The following is a 22,416-nucleotide window of genomic DNA, read 5'->3' on the forward strand; positions in this document are numbered from 1 at the left end:
CTCAATTGTTGATTCCCGACAATGTCGATTTTTTTTTTGAGGTGCAAGACTCTCGGCTGAGATTGTTGCTCGCGCCGCAAAAACAATTGGCCACACCACAACCAAGGTTCATTTTTTAAAAAAAACAACCCCTAGTCGTGGCCCTGACCATCGCTTGCGACGGCTACAAGTTTGCCGCGTCATAAGCGTTCCTCCTTGCTTGAACAGCATCTTCACCGGTCTCAAAACTTGAAATAAATCAAGTCTCAAGCGCTGAACATGCTCAAGCAACTACGCAAGTTTCGACCAACTGCGGAGATGACTCTCAACGCAATCGCCCAAGGGACTTGCTAATTGGTGATGAATGTGGGCACTCGCTTTTTACACAAGTGTGAATTCATACAAACCCCAAGCAGATTCATCCGAGGTCCCGAAGAGCCCGCACAAGCTACTACGCTACAAAGAATTGCTTCTTCAAATAGCAAAGCCGCTCACACTGCGCCTCTCCCGTTCCTGCTTTGGACGTTTCCAACTCAGTTCTCTTTGATTCAGATGCTCAAGGCCATCATGTTCCCCAATGTCTTCCTACTAAGGTGAATCCGTTTTGATGCGGTTCCTCCCCTTTCAGCGATAAAGGTCACACGCCAAGCCATCAAAATCCGTCAAGCGAAAGCCGGGAATACAATTCCTTTCTATCGCTTCAGAGTCAGATGCTTTCGCTTCTTTCTCATAGATGCCAGTCAGTGGAGTTTGTCACACGTGGATGTGACGTCACTTGCTGTGCCATTCGTCACGTAACATGTCAATATTATGTGCTCTTACTCATGCGTTTGGAAGAGACTGCTATACTTGTTCTCGTCAATCTGTCTGGACATGGCTGCTGTGGTGTCGTGGTGTACCTTGCATTCAACCTCAGCCAGTACCGCTGCCCTTTGGTTTGCAACCCACTTTGTACTTTGTGCCTTTCTTTTGGCATTGTTGTCGTCGTCGTTGTTTTGATTGTTGTTGCTGGTGCTGGTATCATGAGTTGCCCATTTTGTGACCCTCATTCCTTCGTCTATACGGCCGCAAGTATACGTTTGTCTTGGCTGCCGTTTGTGACCATCTCGTTTTCTCTTCTGCTACCAGCAGCTCTCTTTGTTTGATTGCACTTTGGATCGCCTTTTGCATAGACTATGACATACACGTGTGTGCCAGTGTGTACTGGCGCTGCCGGATGCATGCCACCAAGTCGAGGTGGTTCGGGGTACGACGGCTTCTGGTCAACATTTATCAACACGTCAAAAATCCACCTAACAACTTCATGACTTATGGCTTCACCCCAGTTGCACTTTTGAATGTCAAAACTTATCTGGCCATCGGAACGGCCTGACTTCATTTTCGGCAGTCCGCATCGGTTTACGCCACAACGCCGGCATCAGAAGCACGAACAAATGGCCCACTTCTTACTCTTCATACCTGCTTCATTAGGATCCGCATATACTCCGATACGATGCCGATTCGACGCGATGCCATGTATCAACTCGAAAATCAAGATAAATTACGAGAAATACCGATAAAATTCATGTTTATTCCCCGACATCTTGCTGCTTGTGGCTTGCATCCTATTGCCCCGCACTCTGCCCTCACACGTTGCCATGCATAGCGCACGCCCGGGTGTGCGCTGCTATACGTCTCATGACGCCCATACTAGGCTCCATCCTGTCCTTTCTGCGCTGCCATTTCCGTCCGCTCTTCACGACCCCTCGGACTGCTACCTCTCAGGATGCTTTCTAAGCCGTTCTTCCTTGTACAGCATCCGCTTACCATTTCCGCTTGCTATTTTCTCCACTACGTCCGGTTGCGTTTCACTTCCAAGCATCCCTAACCTTATTCCCCTTGCAAATAAATAATTCATTCATTCACTTCACACACACACACACACACACACACACACACACACACGTTGTACAAGCTAGAACCTGTTGAAGAGCATCCACAAGCTCAAAGTTCGAAGTCAAAGCTCTACTTCACAGATCCACACAGATACACACAGATACAGATGCAAGTTCTATTTCTATCTCCATCACACCAATCATCCCCCGCCCTAACATCACACCTCACACAACATACAACACTCCCTTCACTCTCATACCTCGACTGCCACACCACCCACCATCTTTCTCACTTTCCCTCCACCACCCCCCCTCTCCCCGAGCCTCACCCCAATACCCCTCACCGAAAAACCAACTCACTCACTCTCAAAAAAATATCACAACTCTAGCGCCATTCCTTGCTCACCACTCAAAAACCAACATCCTCCTCTTTCCCACACCTCAACCCCCCCGCTGCCATTTAACAAACCACTGATCCAAAAAAAAAAAAGAGGCCAACAGCACCATGTATTCCCATCTGGTCACCCACGATAGTACTAGCATGGCCCAACATGGCTTAACTGCGGCGATCGGACGAGAGCCGGTGTATTCCATGTGGTATGACCGTTGGCGACAGTTAACAGCATAATTCTCAATATAGCCACGCGACATAACCAATGGGCACCTTGAAGCTCGCAAACAAGATGTTGTCATCAAACAGTTGCAAATCGACAAAATCGACGAGCCAAAGAAGTCGCACTGACAACATTGAGCAAAGCGCAACTTCCTGACAGCGAATACTGACGGCCCAAGAGCCATCTGAACGTGGGAAGAATAGTTTGCACATCTGGTCAGCTCTTACTTATGTGAGTGATCTACTCCCACTCACCTCTCAAGCCAAGGTTGCGGCTGTCGTACCAACCGCTCTTTCCCTCAGGTCTTTAGCAACGTGTTGTACCGAAACGTGCGACTGTGGTGAGTATCGAGGTGGAGTAAAAAAAGCTTGTCTTTTCAATTCTATTTGCCGTTATCTCATCTCTGCACTCGGCAACGGCGAAAGAAGCCAAAAGGGAAGGAGATGTAGAACACTTTGGGCAAGACCAAGGGCGGGGCAGACCACGGGTCTTCAAGTGGCCTGATTCAAGCACAGGCGACGCCCCCACTTGCACAGGATGAACACGAGAGAAACACTGACGCACGTGACAGGAAAACCTGCGTCATCACAATAGCACCCAGCCAGCTATCCACGGAGTAGCACATCCCAGACCAGTCGCAAGTTGTAAAACAGAGAACTCTCCTCCTTGGTAGCGTGACGCGCAGAAACAGCAAGCGAGTCATCCCAGTTGGTGTGTGACTGGTGGCTCGCGGCTCAACATGTTCAAAGTTTACATGCCATCAGGCTCGGTCAAGTTTTGCATCAGGCAAATGTTGTCACCCTTGAGCAGGATGCGACCTATCAAATGAACACGAGGTACGGGTTCAGTTCAGAGATGAAGACAGGTAGAATTTTTGAGTAAAGGTCTAGCATCATGCACAAGCCAGACTGGGGATGGCCCAGTCTAAATCCACCACGGACCAAGCAGATACGCACCGAGGGGCTGCCGTGTCTGAGCCTTGCTGTTGACCTCCTCCGCAGAGTCCATGACAAGGTTCATGTACTCATCAAAGCCAACAATGACACCCTCGATGGACATGTGCTTGTGTTCGTAAAGCCAGATGCTGACCTTGGAGCGCTATCGAATCAAGAAAAGAGAGAATGACACCAAGGGTGAGCGACATCATACTCATCAGCGCCACCATTGCTAGTTGTTGTCAATCACGGCCGGCGGCTTGTCCAGATTGCACACAAAGCGCCAAGCAAATGCCGATAAAAAAACCAGGCCAGCAACCCTCGCTCGCCAACACCCTGTGCTCTGTAAGGACATCAGCGAACGAGGGGGACTCTTCGCTCCCTCTCTACTCGCTCGCTCAAAGCCTCTCTGTGCAGAAAGAGCCGATGCCTGCATCCAAGTATCCAACCATCCATCGGTCGCGCACAAGCGATGAGCCAGAACCAAAACACATGCACACACCTTCTGCAAGAATCGGAACATGAGGTTGATGGGCTGCACCATCACCTTCTTGCCACGACCACGACCACTCATGATGCCGGTTGAGAGAGCAAACACGTCCAGCAACGTCGATATCAATGGTTCAAAAGAAACCCCGCAAGGTTTCCTAATGTCGATCCAGCTCAAGACCGTCAACAGCGCTTGTCCCACGCCAGCTCTGCTGCCGAAAGGACCACTGACTCCACTTGCAACCCTCACTGATTCAGCCAACCAGCCACCGCCAAGTCGCTCAGCTCTGAGAAGCCAGAAAGAAAAAAGAAAAAAAAAAAAAAAAACCAGTCCAAGGCAGTCGAGCGACACTTGCACAATTTCTCAATTGTTTCGCACTGGTTTTATGACCCTCACCTATACATGTCTTGGGTCTCGGTTCCTGTATCAACAAGACCCATATTGTCAGACTTTCCATGCCCGTGCCCCAAAAAATAAAATCAAGCGAACGTTTTTTACTTTGCTGACGGCACAGCTGGTGCGTGTGATGGATATGGAGGGGAATGGAGCTGCAAGCTGGGGGTTGAGACCATCGTGGGATAGCCACCGGCCGCGAGGACTGATGGGTCTTGACTCGGGAAATGAGGGTTGTGTTTTTAAAAAGATGCGACTTTCGCCGCTTCTCTCCGTGTCATCAGCGCGCTTTGAATATGGCTCGTGGGTGTGTGTAGGCGCAGATGGTCCAACACTTTCCCGGGCACGGCAAGAGGTCGACGGCCACCAACTTTGCCGTGCATGCCGGTCATACCACTCCGGGAAAGTCCAGGATGAAGGTGCACCTTCGACCAGCGCTCATCCTGGGCTTGGCCACCCTGGCTGTGCTCTTGCTCACCATCAGCTGGTCAAGTGAGTTGTGACTGTCGAGTGCCGAGTTGTTTTTCGTATGTATGCGTTGATGTATGTTTGTATGTATGTATGCATGCATGTATTTTGGATGAGAAAGAGCATGTGTGCGCTTGTGTTGTCTGCTGCTCAGCTGGCGATGCAGCTGTTCCTGTTTGTATTTCTGTGAAAATCGGCGCTCACTTCCAAGTGGCTGCTTTGCTAGATCGACGAGCTCAGCGCCTGCAGGACTTTGCCTTTGCCAACAGTTGGGATGGTGTTCGGTTCATTGTCTTTGGTGACTTCGGGGCCGGTCAAGTTGGTGGTGAGCCTCGTCACAGGTGCCACTGCATCTATTTGATGGAGCCAAGCTCTGAGCTCTCGATCATCTCTCACACGCAGGCGTCGATAGGCAAGGACCATCACCAAGAAGATGTAGCGCATCTCCTCTCCAGTGTAGCAGCACACTTTCAGCCTCAGTTTATTGCCACCACTGGCGATATCATCTACGATGGTACATCAGCTTGTTATCGAAACATCCCTCCCCACAAGAGCATATACTCACAGCAACATGCACCGCTCACCTGAACTGCCGCCGTGACGCGTTTTCCCTGGGCTGTCTTTTGTGTTCGCGCGCCATCCTTGCGCAGATGGGATTCAGTCCATTGCTGACATGCAGCTCAAGACCAAGCACCGAGATCTTTATTCGGCCAATTCCCTGCAGGTTCCATGGCACATCATCCCTGGTAATCATGGTGCGTGTGCGCGCACAGCTTAAGCTGCCTCGTGGTGCTCGACTGTTTGAGTTACATGCCGCTCTGCTACGATGCGTGAAATCTCTTCCTGATCCTGTTGTCTTGCCTTGTCGCTTCATTATCAATAACAATGTTCCAGATTGCCATGGTTCGCTAGATGCCATGGTCGAGTATGCTCAGCTGCCCGGAAACCACTGGGACATGCCCGCTCGTTACTACGTTAAAACCATCAGTTTTGGAGACAAATCTGCACGTCTCATCTATCTAGGTCAGAGAGGGTGTGTCGATGGGCAGGCTCTATCACTCAGAATCGCCAGCCCGGTGTATGTGTGATGCCCTTGATGGTAGAGTTTCAGCTCATGCACCACATGTTTTGGCACATTGCGGTGTCCATGACCATGCCCCACCGCCCAGATACGTGCTTGCTGGTCTGCGGGCAGATGCGCAATTTCCGTTGCGAAGATTCGATGCGCGCTAGTGTAGGTTGCGCTCATAAAGGACTTTGCGCTGACGCAACCACGGCAATTTATCGCCAAGTCTGGTGTTCACCACCTATACCCCTCTCGGCCATCTGTGACAGGTCAATGCCAGTCTCCGGCAAGATGAGTTGGCTTGGCTTCGCAAGGAGCTGACAGTGCCGGCTCAATGGAAACTGGTTTTTGGGCATTGGGGTATCTTCTCCCACTTTGGCAATGGTGCGTTGTTTGGCAGTTGATCGGAACTGTATGACAGTATCCAAACCCGCTGGCTCTCATGCTTGTCAAGCCGGTGCAACCCTGATTGCTTCTGCCTACCTTGGCGGCCTACCTCTTTATTGTCAGGGCCAACGCAAGAGTTGGTGGATGATCTGTTGCCCCTTCTGCGAGAATTTGACGTCGATGTCTATTTTAACGGGCATGACCACAGCCTGCAGCACATGGTCTTGGCTACTGCCAACACATCAAACTTAGCCGAGGCTCGGCCTCATTTTATCATCTCGGGGGCGGGGGGCTACGAGCTGCAGCCCGAGCTCAAACCTGAAGCCCAGAAGCAGCTCAACGTTGGGTCAAATCTCGTGTATGGCGCAGCAACGCCCGGGTTTGTGCAGGCTGTGTTGACTGCGGAGCGCCTACGCCTTCGATTCGTGGGCATGGGTGATCGCACCCTCCACACGGTTACCCTACAAGCTCGCCATCCCAAGCAGGGCGAGCTTCGGTGAGACGTGGCCCTTGCCGAAGCCCACCGTCGGCTGAGTTACATATCCAAGCAGGCCTGTGAAGGATGTCTTCAGATGTGTGGCCCTCAGCCCGCATTAGCGTAGCAAACAAGATTGAATCAATGCACAACCTTGCCGATTACGACTTGAGTAGAAACAGCTTAGGGAGTTCATCTTCCAAGTGCGTGCCCCATTGCATGTGCATCGCTATTGGTCAAAAAGCCGGTCAGCGACAGGGGCCTCCCCCGCGGACCGATGATTTTTTTAAGAATTGATGACCGAGTCATGCGCCCAATTTGATTGAGAGGGGATGGGGTGAAGAGGGGCTGCAAGATAAAAAGTCGAATTCGATTCTGGAGGCGCGAATGCACAAATGTGAAGAGCCGTTACTGTGTCAACATGCCTCGCGTATGGTTGAGGCCAATTATACATTCACATGTCAGTTGACAAAGGGTAGGCAGGAGAAGAGGGGAGGGGCATGATAACAGAGGCGCCTGGAGCAATGTTTGTGGGGTCGAGAAAGCCTCCGAGACACTTATTTGGCCATTGGGCAAGCACTGGGCGGAGAAGCCGCACCATCAGTGGTGCCTGCAGCCTCTGGTTCACTTGGCGCCTGGGCTCGGTTTGGCATCTGAGCTGACAATGTGGGCACGACGGCGGCGCGGGGCGAGTGTTCGACCAAGCCAAATATCCGGCCAAAAGCCATGCGTGCGCGAGCCACAAACCCAGATGGAGAGTCGAGGGCTAAGGATGACCACCCCACGGCCAACAAGCGAAGGCGTCAGAGATGGGATGGGCGTGGCCATGCGCTTTTGCCATCAAGACCGAACGCTTGGACTTTAGCCGAGAAGGGAGACAAGCATTGGTCAAAGCCATCTTACCTGGGCGAGCATCAATGTAAATACCAACTGGGTCACCGCCACCCCGCGGGCGCACATTATAGAAATCCAAGACATATCGGATCTGCAAGTGGTTGAACGAGGACAGTCGAGCAGCAGGGGGTAAGATTGGCACATGAGCAGCGTGCATCCAGCGGCTTGGAACAAGGGCAAGCACAAAAATACTTGCTTCTTTGGCATTTTCGTCCTGCCCACGACGCACAAACCAGTCGTGGCGATCGAATGGCTTTTCGTCCCTGTTGTGGCAGGTAGCGTCAGCAGCATCAGCACGCAAGGGGCAAGATGTGGAGGCCGTTAGAGAAGAGGGGCAGTGGGACAGCGAGATGATCTAATCATCTTGTTGGTTCAAATGGAGAGAGGTACCGACCCAGCCAGACTTTTGAAACGAGCTTTGGGGGTCAAGTCCTTTGGTCGGCCCATGAAGCGAACAAGCTTGACGTCGTTGATGTCACTACAATTTACCGATTGGGCAAATGAGCAAGGGGGCGAGAAAATCCAACAGCAGCTCGTGTTTGCTTTTGAGTGAGGTCGCAATGCATTGTTTCGCGCAGAGGCAGCCTCTGAAGCAGAGAGGAAGAGTATTATCTTCATAAGGACGCACGCACGCTGTGGAAGGACACTTACTCATTTTCAAGTCGCTCCCACTCGAGCACCTGACGCCAGGCTGTCTCGTTGACAGCGTTATGGATTGAGACGATTGTTGACATGTCACGCTCCTCTGGTGACCAGCCCTTGCGCTTCATGGCGTTGTAGAACATCTGAGGCGATGGATATTCCCAGCGTTCAGCATCTACCAGCGAAGCATGCGGTATGAGGCGGCGGTGCGCGCAACATGGGAGAGATCACAGCTGATGTACGTGTCCACATGTGGTATGGGGTACGCTGAATGCCCCAAGCCCCCACAAACCGGAATGAGCGGAACCAGACCTCACCTTCCACTTGATGGGCTGGATTAAAATCAGCCTTGGGGATGTTGGACGTGATGCGATCCGTGGACAGCGTCTCACGCTGGCCAATGGCCGGAGATTGACGCTCCTGCATGAGCATGTTGTTGCGCGGGTTCAAGTTCTCACCCACTGGAGCGCTGGGCGCAGCCGCCGAGGTAGTGTCTGCATTCTTTGGCGTATGAACCACGGGACAAGCGCCCCCCGAACCAGCCAGCCAAGTTTGGGCAGCCGCTGCTGTTGGGGCGCCCTTATCCGTCGTGGTACCACTTGGTTCAGCCATGGCTAGTCGCCTCCAAACAACCTCCTCCTATCGCCTGCACCCCGGTATACCGCCAGCTATCAATGATCGAGTGCAACGGCGTGCAACGCTCAACACCTGCTGCTCTCCAGCACGTGTCCCTTCAACGAGCGAGAGAGAAAAATGAAAAAACGAGAGAGGGTGTGCGTGGAAATGATTTGTAAGAATGAACAAGTTGTCTGACATTTGTTTTTGTGCTTTTTCATCTTTTTTTTCTCGAGTTTTCCGATCAATTTGCTCGGTCGGTGTTTGAGCGAAGGGCAGGAAGTTTGGATTTGGTTGCGCCGAAGGAGCCATTGCAATGCCACACACGCACATGGGTACAACAGGGGTGCATAGAGAAGGCGCAAGACAGAGCACAGTGATGGGTCAAGGTGGCAACCCGGGTCAATGGAAAAAAACAAAGGGAATTGGATGCGCTCTCAAAGCGGGGTCGCGTTTCCCGTAAACCATAACCTCCCATTTTGGAAAAAAACAGACCAATGATGGTTTTCCCCAAGTAACAAGTCAATCTACCCAGTGAATGTGCACCAGCCCGTCTACCCGAGTGAGCACTGGCTTGGCTCTTCATGATGGTGCATCGTGACGCAGACCGGCCTGCTTCTTGTGAGACTCGTTGACCAGCGACGGCCCCGCCTCCTCAAACACAAGCAAACAGACATGTCAGGGCCATAATTTTTTTCAAAATGCAATTTTGCGTCATAGAGTAGGAGTCAGATTTGCGCTTCAGCGCGCCGTTCCCATTGAAAACAGGAGCGGGACACCCACTGCTCAAAAGGTGTCAGCTGACTCCCTCCTTCAAGAGGAAGAAGGAAAAAAAAAAAAAAAAGTAGAGAACATCGGACACGGCAAGAGAAGAAGAAAAACGGACAACGAGCGGGCTCGTAGAGTGCTTGAAGCCGGCGCACCACGCCATTCACTCCAGCCACAATCAAGCCACCGACAGGACTAGCTACCAGGTTGCAGCTGGTGGCAGAAACAAGGGCAAGAAAGCTTGCAAACAAGGAAAAAAAAAAGAAGCCAAAGCGCTCACAAGCCCTCATGCCCACATCAACCTACCAACCCACAGGTCATCGACCACAACACAAACGACGGGCCGACCAAAAGGTACAAAACATGCGACTCCAGGTGTCCAGGAAAGGAGGCCCGTTTAAACCACCTCACCATGACACAAACAGCGGTGAGTCGCACACCCGGACGAAAGGAAATAAGCTCACGCCTCGGGCTTCTCCTCCTCCTGCTCGTTGATGGCGGCAGCATCGAGCTCGGCCTTTGTGCGGGCATGATCCTCGCGAGCATAAAAGGCATCAAGGGTCTTGGGGCCGATACGCTTGAGCATCTCCTTGGGGAAGGTACGCAGGAGCTCCCAGCCAAGGTCAAGCGAGTCGAAGACGGAGCGGTTCTCGTACAGGCCCTGGTTGATGAAGCGGCCCTCAAACTTGTCCAAAAACTCGAGGTACAGCTTGTCTTCCGAGGACAGAGCCTCCTCACCGACGACGGCCTTCATGGCCTGGACATCCTTGCCAATGGCATAGCAAGCATACAGCTGGTTGGAAACGTCACCGTGATCGCGGCGGGTCATACCCTCGCCAATGGCTGACTTCATTAGACGGCTGAGCGAGGGCAGGACGTTGATCGGGGGGCTAATCTGCCTGTTGTGCAGCTGACGATCGACGTAGATCTGACCCTCCGTAATGTAGCCCGTAAGATCAGGAATAGGATGGGTAATGTCATCGTTGGGCATGGTAAGAATGGGGATCTGGGTGATGGAGCCGTTACGGCCCTCGACACGACCAGCGCGCTACAGCACCCATGGAAGCACAAAGACGAGCAGGAGACGGTGGAGAATGAGGAGAACGAGCGCACTTTCCAAGACAATACGAGGCACGGCAGATGCCATGCAAAGTGAAGGTTCTGTTGTTATTGTTGCCAGGGCATGAACCAACCTCGTAGATGGTGGCCAAGTTGGTGTACATGTAACCTGGGAAACCACGGCGACCGGGCACTTCCTCACGGGCGGCAGAGACCTCACGCAGGGCCTCGGCGTAAGAGCTCATGTCCGTGAGGATAACGAGAACGTGCTTCTCGCACTGGTAGGCGTAGTACTCGGCAGTGGTAAGAGCCAGACGAGGGGTAATGATACGCTCAATGGTGGGATCGTTGGCCAAGTTGAGGAAGAGGGTCACACGCTCCATCGAGCCGTTCTCTTCGAAATCCTGCTTGAAGAAGCGGGCCGTTTCCATGTTGACACCCATGGCCGCGAAGACAATGGCAAAGTTGTCCTCGTGGTTGTCGCGAACCGCCTTGCCCTTGTGCTTAACGAGACCGGCCTGACGGCAAATCTGGGCAGCAATGTCGTTGTGGGGCAGACCGGCAGCCGAGAAAATGGGAATCTTCTGGCCACGGGCAATACTGTTCATTGTATCAATGGCGGAGATACCAGTCTGAATCATCTCCTCGGGGTAGATACGGCGGTAGGGGTTGATGGGCTGACCCTCAATGTCAAGGTAGTCATCAGCCATCACGCGAGGACCCTTGTCAATGGCCTTGCCAGAGCCGTCAAAGATGCGACCCAACATGTCCTCAGCCACGGGTGTGCGCAAAATGTCACCGCTGAACTCGCAGACGGTGTTGCGGGCATCAATGCCTGTCAAGGAAAAAGGGCGAGACAGCGTGAGAGGCGGAGGAAAAGCAAGAAAACGTTCAAGAGGCGCGCGGAACGCGCAGGTTGTCCGGGTTGAGAATCACAACACGAGACATGCGTACCCGAAGTGCCCTCAAAGACCTGGACGACGGCACGCTTGCCCTGAACTTCAAGGACCTGGCCCGAGCGGACGGTGCCATCGGCAAGACGGAGGTTCACAATCTCCGAGAACTTGGGGAACTGCGTACATTAAGCAAATGACGACCCCCAAAAGCCGGGATCAAGGTCACAGAACCAAGCAGGGGAAGCAAGATATTGCGGGTGAGGGCAGATGATGAGAAGCGTGGGTGAGATGTGAGGGTTAGCATGTAGGTCAGCATGTGGGGCCAACTGACCTTGACATTGTCAAGAATGACGAGGGGACCCGTCACGGCCGACACAGTGCGGTAAGCTGAAAGCAGCGAAACAAGAGCATACGCACATGTGTGAGCGGCGAAGAGATGCAAGGCCGAAAGAAGATGGAAAAAAAAGGGCAATCAACGGGCAACTATTCAAGAGTCTGTGCTGAACCGGCTGTGTTGAGCCGGCTCTGCCTCTTCCTCAAGTCTCGTATAACTCAGTGACTGTTCCCAAAAAAAAGAAAAAAAAGAAAAAGAAAACCAAACAAGGAACAGTGTTGGTTCCGGGGTCAACGTACTGGTGCGGGGCTGAGCCACATAGTCGCGGACGACAGCAGCGGCGTGCTCGTGCGCCGTCTTGATCTCATCGTAACCCATGGTGTCTGGTCCAAGCACAAACGGTCACGCCTGTGCCAACAAAGTCAAGAGGCCACAGGAGCCGAGCGAGCAAAAGTGTATTATGAGTAAGGAAGAGGACGAAAATTTGAATAGGCAGTGACTGCCGGACATTGTAAAGAAGAAGTGTGTGTTTAACGACGCGTGCGAAGCACCATGGGGTGCCATTACACAAACACGCGACACCTGCACAAAGCACGACAGCTCATGACTGTGTCCAGGTGGCGCGCGCCATGTGCAAGTGACACCGCAAATGGCAGTGGGATCTCGTGACCACAATTGAAACGACAGCGGGGCGGATGCAATGCTTGCACCATGATTGGCTGCCAGAGGTCCAGGAGCAGGAGTAGCAGAGCCACATCCAGGGAGAGAGAGAGAGAGCGCACGAGCGCCAGAGCGCCAGAGCGCGAGAGAGCACGCATGACTCACCAGCTGGGCAGAGAAGAAAATCACACGCGACTCGCTCTCTGAGAGAGAGAGAGTTGAGAGAGAGAGAGAGAGAGAGACAGAGTAGAGCGAGAGTAGAGAGAGTAGAGATAGAGATAGAGAGAGAGAGTAGAGCTAGTAGAGAGAAAAGAGTAGAGACGAGAGAGACATTCATAGGTGTGGGGGGAGTGATATAGAGGCGGGGGACTTGTTCTCCAAAAAGAGTGAGTTGGCGTGTGTGTGTGGTTTGCAGCTGCAGGTGTGCTTGTGGAGGTGTGTGTGTGTGTGTGTGTGCGGCATTGCTGACACTCTGGAGATGGAGGAGAACAAAAGGAAACAAAAGCCTTTGAGACTCGTGACAGACACCGTCTGGTGGGTGTGCTTTTGTGAATGACTGGAAGGACTTAAAATCCGTGTAAAATAATTCAGATTAAGGAAAGGCGCGCAGCTGGTTTGTGGCCGAGACACTGACGTTGGAAGCTGAACGCGAACCCAGTGATCATGATGTAATTTTCTTTTCTTTCACTGTTTTCGCGTCTTGCATATTGTGCATTGTCAACGTGTTGATGAACTGCCCCCTCCCCCAGAATAAGGACTGTCAGAGTTATCCCCAAACCCTGAAGTTTCCAAAGCTCACCTCGCCCCAGACCCGCTCATGGACAAAAATGAAAAAGTTCATGCCATGCAGACCCTCTTGGAGGTCTTCGATCAGTGTGTGTGTGTGTGTGTGTGAGGGGGGGCAGCACTGCCGTTGCGTGTAAAATGGGTGTGATCATCTCTGGGCTGGACTGATGCATCAGTAAGAACGAGCTTTCTCACTTACGGGGCAGGTGGCTGGTTCCGCGGTTCCGCACTCGTGGATAATAGTGTAGAGTGGCGGCATGCCACGTGCGCGCCGGCTTCTTGAGAGCCAGACAAAAAGGAAAAATAAAAATAAGAGACGCTGTATCGCAAAAAGACCGTGCCTCGAAAAAACGAAAACCGAAAATGGAGGTGCCCAATCATTCAGGAGACCCGGTGCCGAGCAAAGTGTTCCGAACAACCGCAAACACCCAACCCCCCAACGGTCAACAACCAAGCAGGCGCTGAGCCACACCTACACGATCGCTCCATATAGTGTTGTAACGATGAATCGTCACACCCATGGACCACATACGGTCACTCGCTTCGTCCGCTCCCGGTTCCTCACCCCAAGCCCCAACCTCCGCCAATGTGGGATAAGTGTAGCACAAGTCACACAAGTGGATCCGAAATATGAAATTCGAGGGACCCCGCAAGCGCGTCGTTTTCACGAGGTTGGGGAGCCAGGAATAACACGACTGCGCTCCTCAACGCAACACTTGTCTCATCTGCGTCTTCAACACCCATCACATCCTCCGTTCATCGCATCGCATCGCATGCCCCGCTCTAAAAGTCAAAACTTTTGAGTCCGGACCGACCGAGGGCTGGTGGGGTGGTTGTCGACCTGGGTCATGTTCCTTCTGCTTTTTTTTTTTTTTTTTTTTTTTTTTTCCTCCTGCCAAACGATCCGATCCGATCCTCCTTCCGAATGGACCCAAAGAGGTTTTGTCCCTGTCGCTACCCCCTGTTGTAAACTCTATCACGACTGGAAGCACGAGCAGCACGAGAGACAGAGAAAGAGCGAGAGACAGAAAGAAGAGAGAGAGAGAGAGCGAGAGAGAGAGCGAGCGAGAGAGAGAGAGAGAACAAAAGGAGAACTAAAGAAAGGAGAACAAAAGAACAAACTCTCCCTTTCTTACATGTTGCGTTGTTCACCACTACTACCACTACCACTACCATCACACACACACAGACACACTACATGACGATGACCACCACCTGCTGGCCTTGGTGACGGGCAGCAACTGCAGCGGTAACGATAAACGGCGTTGCTGAACAGTTTTTTTTATTTTTTCATTTTTTTGACCTCAAAGGGGGGTTTTTCTTTTTTCGCCTGTGTCTGTGTGTGTGTGCGGGGACAAGGGTCCCTCCTGAAGCGCGCGCACGCTCAGTTGGCGTGTGCACACACACCTCTCTGGTTTGCGTATCGCGCCCTTGGCCTTCTCCTTGACGAAAAGGGCAGCGACACCCCTTCTTCCCCTCTCTCTCCCTCTCTTTTTCTCCCCAACACCATCGCGCACTCGCGAAACTCCTTTTTTTTCCCGCTGCCTTCTGCCTTTTTTACCTTGGCCTTTCAACGGCAACAGGCGGGGGGCCGGATCGACGTCGGTCATCGACGCCCCGACCTCCTGCCTCTTTTTTTGAGGCCCTTTGACCAAAAAACAAAAAAAGAGAGAGAATCTTTGCTCTACTTTCTCTTTTCTTGTCACATTCCCTGTGCCTTGCCAAGCTGGTCTCGGGGCTGTTGACCCCCCTTCCACAAGCCCTCTTGTGGGAGCGGCCAGTATCATGGCGCTACTCGATCGGTCTCGGCATCGCCTCGTGTCCCGGCTACTTTTGACCCTCGCGCTGTACGTTTCTTGCTTGCCTCCGACCGGCCTTGCCCTGCGCCCCTTCCCCAGCGGTTTTTTGGCTTTCGGAGGGGGGTTTTTTTTTTTGAAACATTGTCAAGTCGCTTCTCCGAATTCACCAACTCACGCACGCTTTTCCCTGCTCCCCTCCTTTCTTTCGACGCAGAATTTTGGCATGGATGCCTTCTGCGCGAGCTGCTGTGACACTGAGTGTTCTGTCCTCCGTTGAATTTGATCTTTCTACGTCGTACCCTGCCTCGGTGACTCCAGACGCCTCACTCTTCGACGATGGCTCAACTGGTAACAATCCTCTGACCTATACGCTCAGCCCAGCCAATTATGACTGCTCCCACATTGGTGATAACACGGCTACCATCACCGTCAGTGACAACGAGAGCTCAGAATCACAATCGGTCACCGTTCGCATCGTTGACTCAACCAATCCCGTCATCTCGTGCGTGGCTGGACCCGTCGCCGTCGCGCTCGACAGTCAAACCAGCACCTTGGCCCTGTCTGCCGCCTCCTTTCTGGCAGCCACCGCCACTGATAACTGTCAGACCGACGCCGAGCTCATTCTGCTCGTCAATCCCTCAACTGCCGATTGTGGGGACCATGGTACAACCCAAAGCGTCACGATCATTGCCTCGGATAGCTCTCAAAACACCGCCTTTTGTACCTCCTCAGTCACCGTGACGGATGACACTAACCCCACCGTCGAAATGGAGGCCGATATGGAGCTTACCATCCCCAGCGGTGGTACCAGGACCATCACTCAAAGCACCGTGGTGGCCCGCTACGATGACAACTGTCAAGTTGACCCCCCCACCCTGGACCGCACCTCTTTCACCTGCTCGGATGTCGCCTCCACCATCACCGTGACCGCCACCGCCACTGATGTGAACGGTCTCTCGGGATCGGGTACCATTGACCTCACCATTGTTGATAACATTAGTCCCACCCTCTCCGTCTTATCCTCGGCCACCCTCAATCTTGACGCCAACGGTGAAGTCACCATTCTCGAAGCCGACGTGGTCAGCGGCACCCCATCGGACAATTGCGGCGCTCCCACAATTTCGATTGTTCCGGATCAGCTCACCTGCGCCGATCTTGCGTCAGCCACCCTTGTCACTGTCACCGCCACCGACGGCTATAATCCCGTCAGCCGCATCCTCCCCGTCTCCGTGGTCGACAGCTTGCCGCCAACCATCACCTTTGTCTCCTCCCCCTCGGTCACCCTCGGCGCCTCGGGCGTCTACTCTATTACCCAAGCTGACATCATCACCAACGTTGTTGACAACTGCGGCACCTCCAACATTACCGTCACCTCCACCGATGCCACCTGTGTAGACGCCGATTCAACCGTGGCCGTCTCCTGGGCCTCAGTCGATGCTGGCGGCAACGAAGATAGCGGCGTTGTCAACGTTGCCGTCGTCGACGGCGAAGACCCCACCCTCACCGTCGCCAGCACCTTCACCGTTAATCTCGATGCCGCTGGCCAAGCCTCCATCCTGGCCACTGACACTTACACTGCCGCTGATGACCAGTGCCCCGGCTTCGTCGTCAGCGTGGATCAGCTCACCTTTGATTGCACGGACGTCGGTCCCGTGACCCTCACCGTCACCGTCACTGACGCTTCCTCACGTACCGTTTCTGATACGCTAAGCATCACCGTCATCGACAATGTACCCCCCGTCATTGTCGCCGATAGCACCTTCACCGCCGTGCTTGACAGCAACGGCGAAGTCGAGGTCACCTTGGCCGATGTCTACACGTCGGCCTCAGATGCCTGTGCCGGCACCACCCCCAGCATCGTTGGTGGTGCCTTCACCTGTGCTGACATTGGCGAGCAGACAACCACCGTTTCCGTGGCCGATGGTTATGGCAACACTGCAACTCATGATGTGACCGTCACCGTGGTTGACTCAACTGACCCCACCGCTTCGAGCGTCGCCACCCTCGACGTTGTTCTGGACGCCAATGGCGAGGCTTCAATCGATGGCCCTGCCATTAGCCTTGCTGCCGCAGATAACTGCGGCAGTGTAAGTTCGGCGTTTTCCATCGACTCATTCACTTGCGCCCACATTGGCACGCCACAAGCTGTCGTTGTGACAGTGACTGACGGTAGCAGTCGCACGGCGACGACCACCACGACAGTCACCGTTTTGGATCAGACAAATCCCACCGTTTCAGCTGATGCAACGTTTCAGCTCGAGCTTGACGGCAACGGTGAGGCCACGCTCACCACGGCCGCCGTCAATACCGTCGGAACCGACAACTGTGCCATCGATCGCTACACCCTATCCCAGACTGATTTCACCTGTGCCAATGTTGCGGCACCCGTGTCCGTCGTTATCACTGCCTACGACGTCGTGGACAACTCAAACTCCTTCACGACAGAAATCACTACTGTGGATCTCCTGCCCCCCATCATCAGCGCCCCGGCGACCTATACGACATACCTCGATGCAAACGGTGATGCAACCATCACTTTTGGTGACCTGGCCACCGTCTCAGACAACTGCGGCATGGACTCGACGACCATCAGTCCCTCCGCCTTCACTTGTGCAGATGTCAACACTGTCGTTACCGTTACCCTGACTGCTACGGACGTCAACGGCCTCACCACAACCGAGACGGTTGATGTGCGCATTGCCGATGATATTGACCCAGTGCTGACCACAAATGCGGGCCCTTTTGAGCTTCAAGTTGACCTTGCCGGTCGCGCCTACGTTGACACGGGCGTCATTATTGATTCCGCTACGGACAACTGCGGTGTGCGTTCCGTATCGGCTCTCCCCGCCGTCTTCGACTGTGACGATAAGGGCTCGCAGTCAGTCACGGTTCTGGCCTTTGATGATTCCTTCAACGTCGTTGCCCAACAAATCACGGTCAGCGTGGTCGATACCCTGGCCCCGAGCGTCTCAGCCAACGACCCTTTCTCCATCGAGCTCAACACCTCAGGTGCTTATGTCTTGAATCTCAGCGAGGTGGCTGCATCTGTGGAAGATAACTGTGATGGCGTAACTGCCACTTTTGCACCCAGCCTTCTGTCGTGCGCCGACATTGGCCTTGTCACGGTACAGCTCGATGGCGTTGACGCCGAGGGCAACTCAGCCTCAGACACCGTGTCTGTGACCGTTGCCGATGCACAAGAGCCCGTCATCGACTCGATTGATGACGTTTCTTTGAACCTCGATGCCAGCGGGTCTGCTACTCTTGCAGCAGGTGACATCACTTACACGTATACCGACAACTGTCTCATTGTGGGCACGGCCATCAACCAGACAGCGTTTGCTTGTGCGCATGTCGGCAGCCCCGTTCCCGTTCTCTTTGAGATCACCGATTCGGGCACCAACACGGCGGGCCAAACGTTCCTGGTCACAGTCACCGATAACATCGCCCCTGTGGTCGCTGTCACCGATTTCACCGCGTACCTCAACGCGTCGGGTCTTGCTCAACTTGAGACAGACGATCTCATCACTGGGGACTCGGACAACTGTGTCATTGCGGAGCGGGCGCTATCGCGCGATGTCATGACGTGCGCCGACCTCGGCTTGGGTTACGTCGACGTGTCGGTTACCGTTACCGACCCCTCGACCTTGTCCGATACTCAAGTGAGTCGTGTCACCGTTGTGGACGACATCAATCCCACGTATGATATCTTGCCCGACGTGGAATTTGTTCTTGATGCAAGCGGTTCGGCGACAATTGACACGGCCGATGTTATTGCAAACATTGCCGACAACTGTGACGATGGTGCCTCGGTGACCATCACGCTCAACCCTGCCACGTTGTCCTGTGCCAACTACCCTTCTGCTACTATCTTGGTCACGGCCACCGACTCTTCTTCCAATTCTTATCAGACCAGCATGACCGTCGCCGTCGTTGACGACGTTACCCCCACCCTGGTCCTCCGTGGTTCTACAATCTTTGACCTCTCTGCTTCTGGTTTGGTCACCTTGAGTGAGGATGATGTCATTCGCACAGTCGACACCGTGGATAACTGCCCGCTCACCCTAAGTCTGTCCCAATATCAGTTTGGCTGCGACGACATTTCTACGTCCGCCACACTCCAAGCCACGGCCACAGATGGTGCTGGCAACGCTGCCACCAAGACCTACACCTTTACTGTGCGCGATGTCATCAGTCCCACGTTGACGGTCGTTCCGTCAGCCACTCTATACTTGGACGCTGTTGGTGAAGCCGAGGTGATTGTTACAGATCTCATCGACACGGAGGATGACAACTGTGCCGTCGCAACGCGAACCGTCAACGTGACGACCGCTACCTGTGCCCTCTTGGGTCAAAACTCGCTGCTCGTCACGATCGAGGACACAGTGGGTAACTCTGACGAAGCAGTGGTCTCGGTCGAGATCCTGGACAACATTAAGCCCACCATTACCATCACTAACTCCACCACCCTCTCCGTTGGTGCAGACGGCAGTGCAACTTTGGTCTTGGGCGACGTAGCAACCGCTGAGGACAACTGTGCCGTTGATACTTTTACCGCTAATCAGACTGCTTTCACCTGTGCTGATATCGATGCAGTCACAGTCGTGGCCGCTGAGGCCACCGATGCATCGGGAAACACCCAAATGGAGACATTTTTTGTTGGCGTGGTCGATCAAATCGACCCAGTTGCATCAGCCATCACGACTCTTGATGTGTCCGTGGGTTCCGATGGCACGGCCACCGTGACCTCAGCCATGCTGGATGATGGTTCTTCTGATAATTGCGGTGTCGATTCGCTTACCGTGGATGTGCCCCTGGTCACTTGTGATGATGTGGGTACTACTGTCACGCGGACACTGACCGTGCGGGACGCTTCGGGCAACTCGGCGACAGCTTCTACAGCCGTGACCGTCCTCGATGTCACGCCCCCTACTTATACCGTGCCGAGCACCTACCTCGTGAATGTTGGCGCTCTTGGCTCAATTGTTCTGACGCCCAACATGCTCATTTCGGGCGCCTCGGACAACTGTGAGATTGTTTCGCGTACCTTGAGCCGCACTAACTTCACTTGCGTGGATGCAGGAACCAATGTCGATGTGGACGTTACCGTGACTGATGCCGGAGGCAATTCAGTCATCAAGACGGTCACCATCCAGATTCGGGATAGCACCGTGCCCACCTTCATGGCTGATCCTTATGATGTCGAGCTCAACAGTGTCGGATACGCTGCCACGCTCCCAACTGTCAGCGATGTCTGTGGCGTCAAACGCGCCATTGCTAGCCCCGAGTCTTTCGGATGTATTAATGTGAACGTTCCCGTTGCAGTGGACGTGGTTGTGACAGACAACTTTTCGAACCTGGCTGAGGGAGAGGTGACTGTCACAGCTCGTGATTATCTTGCCCCCACTTTCAGCGTCTTGAACATTACGATTGATCTGGATGAGGCTGGGAACAGTGACATTGTTGCCGCTGACGTCACCACCGGTGTCACTGACAATTGCGAGGTCGATGCTGTCGTGATCGCGCCTTCCAGTTTCACCTGTGCTGATATTGCAACAGTGCAGGTGGTGAAAGCCAACGCAACTGATATTCACGGGAATTCACGCGTGCATTATGCACACGTGACAGTGCGCGATGTTACAGCGCCAGCAGCTACGTTTTCCAACGTGACAATTGACCTAGATGGCAGCGGTCTAGCCAGCGTGGCAGAGGCGGACGTGGTGAGTGGCATTTCCGATGCGTGCACCGCATCTCCCTCCGTTATCATTAGCAACGAGAACTTCGCTTGTGCAACCGAGGGACCCAATCCGATCACCGTGACCGTGACAGACGCACAGGGTAACAGCATCTCAGCTGACTTGATCGTCACTGTTCGTGACTCAACGCCTCCCAGCCTGACGGTGGACACCACGTTCGCCATTCAGCTCGATGCAAATGGTGAGGGCACCATGTCGTTGTCTGACATCAATTCGAGCCCAAGCGACAACTGCCCGGGCGTGACAGACACTCTTTCGCACACAAGCTTCACCTGTGCAGATATCCCTGGACTGACCGCGACTGTCACAGTTGAGGACGCTTTCGGCTCCGTCATCACCCAAGATATAACTGTCACCGTATCTGATGATGTTGCTCCATCAGCCGACGTCCTCGCTGCCCATCAGGTCGCTCTCAACAGCTCGGGCATGATCGAGCTTGTTCAATCAGATGTCATCACCAACGTATTCGATGCTTGCGATGCATCGCCCACAGTCACATTTTCAAATATTGTTTTCTCATGTGCCGACGCAGGCACAACCCAGAACATCAACGCTGACATTACCGACCAGTATGGTAACGTGCTCAGCCGCAGCATCGCCGTCACTGTTGAAGATAACGCGGCTCCAATCTTCAGTGTTCCATCAGCACCCGCGTACGACCTTGATGCGAGTGGAAGCTTCACGCTTGATGAAACAGCGGTTGCGACCACGAGCAGTGATAACTGCATCAACATTGCATGGGGAGCGAACAAGACAAGCTTCTCGTGTAGCGATATTGGTACGGTATCAGCCGTCGCTGTGACTGCCACGGATGACAGCGGAAACGTGGCAACGGAGTACATGGCTGTCACGGTGCGCGATGTGACTGCGCCTGTGATTGATGTGATGGCGAGCAAGGCCGTGTCGCTGGATGCGGCGGGCAGCGCATCGTTGGCGGTGGCGGATGTTGAGAACAGCGCGCCAACGGATGCGTGCGGCGTGTACAACTCGACGTTGAGCAAGACGGCGTTTACGTGCGCGGATGTGGGCGCGCCTGAGAGCGTGACGTACCGTGTGTCGGATGTGAACGGGCGGGTGAGCTCGGCGACAGTGTCAGTGACGGTGTCGGATGTGACTGCGCCGGCTGTGGCGACTGTGGCCAAGAGCGTGACGCTGGATAGCGTGAGCGGCACGGCGAGTGTTGCGGCCGACTACTTGGTGTCGAGCTCGTCGGATGCGTGCGGCATTGCGTCGACGGTGAGCAACGTGACGTCTGTGACGTGTGCCCAGGTGGGCGTGCAGGGCGTGTTGATTACGACGACGGACAACAATGGACTGTCGACTGAGTCTGTTGAGCTGTTGACGGTTGTTGATGCCGAGGCGCCTGTTGTGGACGTTGTGGCTTACTACTTGGTCGAGCTGGATGCGGCGGGCGCGGGCAGTGTGAGCACTGCGGATCTGCGCGTGAGCGCGACGACGGACAACTGTGCCGTTGCCAGCGAGACGTTGGTGGGCACGACGAGCTTTTCGTGCAGCGATGCGGGCAT

At 53.8% G+C, this 22,416-nt stretch overlaps 3 protein-coding genes across 3 annotated transcripts, besides 5 other annotated features; 1 reads left to right on the forward strand and 2 right to left on the reverse strand.

Moving 5' to 3' along the window:
- Positions 1-1,872: 1,872 nt before the first annotated feature.
- Positions 1,873-1,940: a sequence feature (Protein overlapping with rRNA (MONBRDRAFT_33682, EDQ86677.1) was converted to a misc_feature.).
- A 1,091-nt stretch (positions 1,941-3,031) lies between these two features.
- Positions 3,032-3,072: a sequence feature (Protein overlapping with rRNA (MONBRDRAFT_33682, EDQ86677.1) was converted to a misc_feature.).
- A 149-nt stretch (positions 3,073-3,221) lies between these two features.
- Positions 3,222-3,285: a sequence feature (Protein overlapping with rRNA (MONBRDRAFT_33682, EDQ86677.1) was converted to a misc_feature.).
- A 138-nt stretch (positions 3,286-3,423) lies between these two features.
- Positions 3,424-3,565: a sequence feature (Protein overlapping with rRNA (MONBRDRAFT_33682, EDQ86677.1) was converted to a misc_feature.).
- Positions 3,566-3,904: 339 nt separating this feature from the next.
- Positions 3,905-3,976: a sequence feature (Protein overlapping with rRNA (MONBRDRAFT_33682, EDQ86677.1) was converted to a misc_feature.).
- Positions 3,977-4,698: 722 nt separating this feature from the next.
- On the forward strand, positions 4,699-6,706 carry MONBRDRAFT_27973 (uncharacterized protein; the record flags this gene model as incomplete). The annotated part of the gene is made up of 8 exons (XM_001748390.1): positions 4,699-4,777; positions 4,980-5,078; positions 5,166-5,267; positions 5,404-5,508; positions 5,648-5,776; positions 5,857-5,987; positions 6,089-6,203; positions 6,330-6,706. The coding sequence occupies 8 exons, from the start codon at positions 4,699-4,701 to the stop codon at positions 6,704-6,706; spliced, it is 1,137 nt and encodes a 378-aa protein (XP_001748442.1).
- A 1,241-nt stretch (positions 6,707-7,947) lies between these two features.
- MONBRDRAFT_27974 (uncharacterized protein) lies at positions 7,948-8,829 on the reverse strand (the record flags this gene model as incomplete). The annotated part of the gene is made up of 3 exons (XM_001748462.1): positions 7,948-8,053; positions 8,227-8,392; positions 8,535-8,829. The coding sequence occupies 3 exons, from the start codon at positions 8,827-8,829 to the stop codon at positions 7,948-7,950; spliced, it is 567 nt and encodes a 188-aa protein (XP_001748514.1).
- Positions 8,830-9,529: 700 nt separating this feature from the next.
- On the reverse strand, positions 9,530-12,298 carry MONBRDRAFT_38294 (uncharacterized protein). The gene is made up of 5 exons (XM_001748463.1): positions 12,189-12,298; positions 11,887-11,942; positions 11,614-11,731; positions 10,794-11,494; positions 9,530-10,648 (listed from the first exon to the last, which is right to left on the reverse strand). Exons 1-5 carry the CDS (start codon positions 12,265-12,267, stop codon positions 10,061-10,063), a joined length of 1,542 nt encoding a protein of 513 aa, XP_001748515.1. The 5' UTR covers positions 12,268-12,298; the 3' UTR covers positions 9,530-10,060.
- Between the last annotated feature and the right edge of the window lie 10,118 nt (positions 12,299-22,416).

This window comes from Monosiga brevicollis, genomic scaffold, assembly GCF_000002865.3.
Source record: "Monosiga brevicollis MX1 MONBRscaffold_23 genomic scaffold, whole genome shotgun sequence".
NCBI classification, from domain to species: Eukaryota; class Choanoflagellata; order Craspedida; family Salpingoecidae; genus Monosiga; species Monosiga brevicollis.

Coding starts and splice junctions, on each gene's coding strand:
- MONBRDRAFT_38294 (XM_001748463.1), bottom strand. CDS start 12,267: ATGGGTTACGATGAGATCAAGACGGCGCACGAGCACGCCGCTGCTGTC. Junction 11,943..12,188: donor TGTGGCTCAGCCCCGCACCA/GTACGTTGACCC, acceptor CGCTGCTTTCAG/CTTACCGCACTGTGTCGGCC. Junction 11,732..11,886: donor TCATTCTTGACAATGTCAAG/GTCAGTTGGCCC, acceptor TAATGTACGCAG/TTCCCCAAGTTCTCGGAGAT.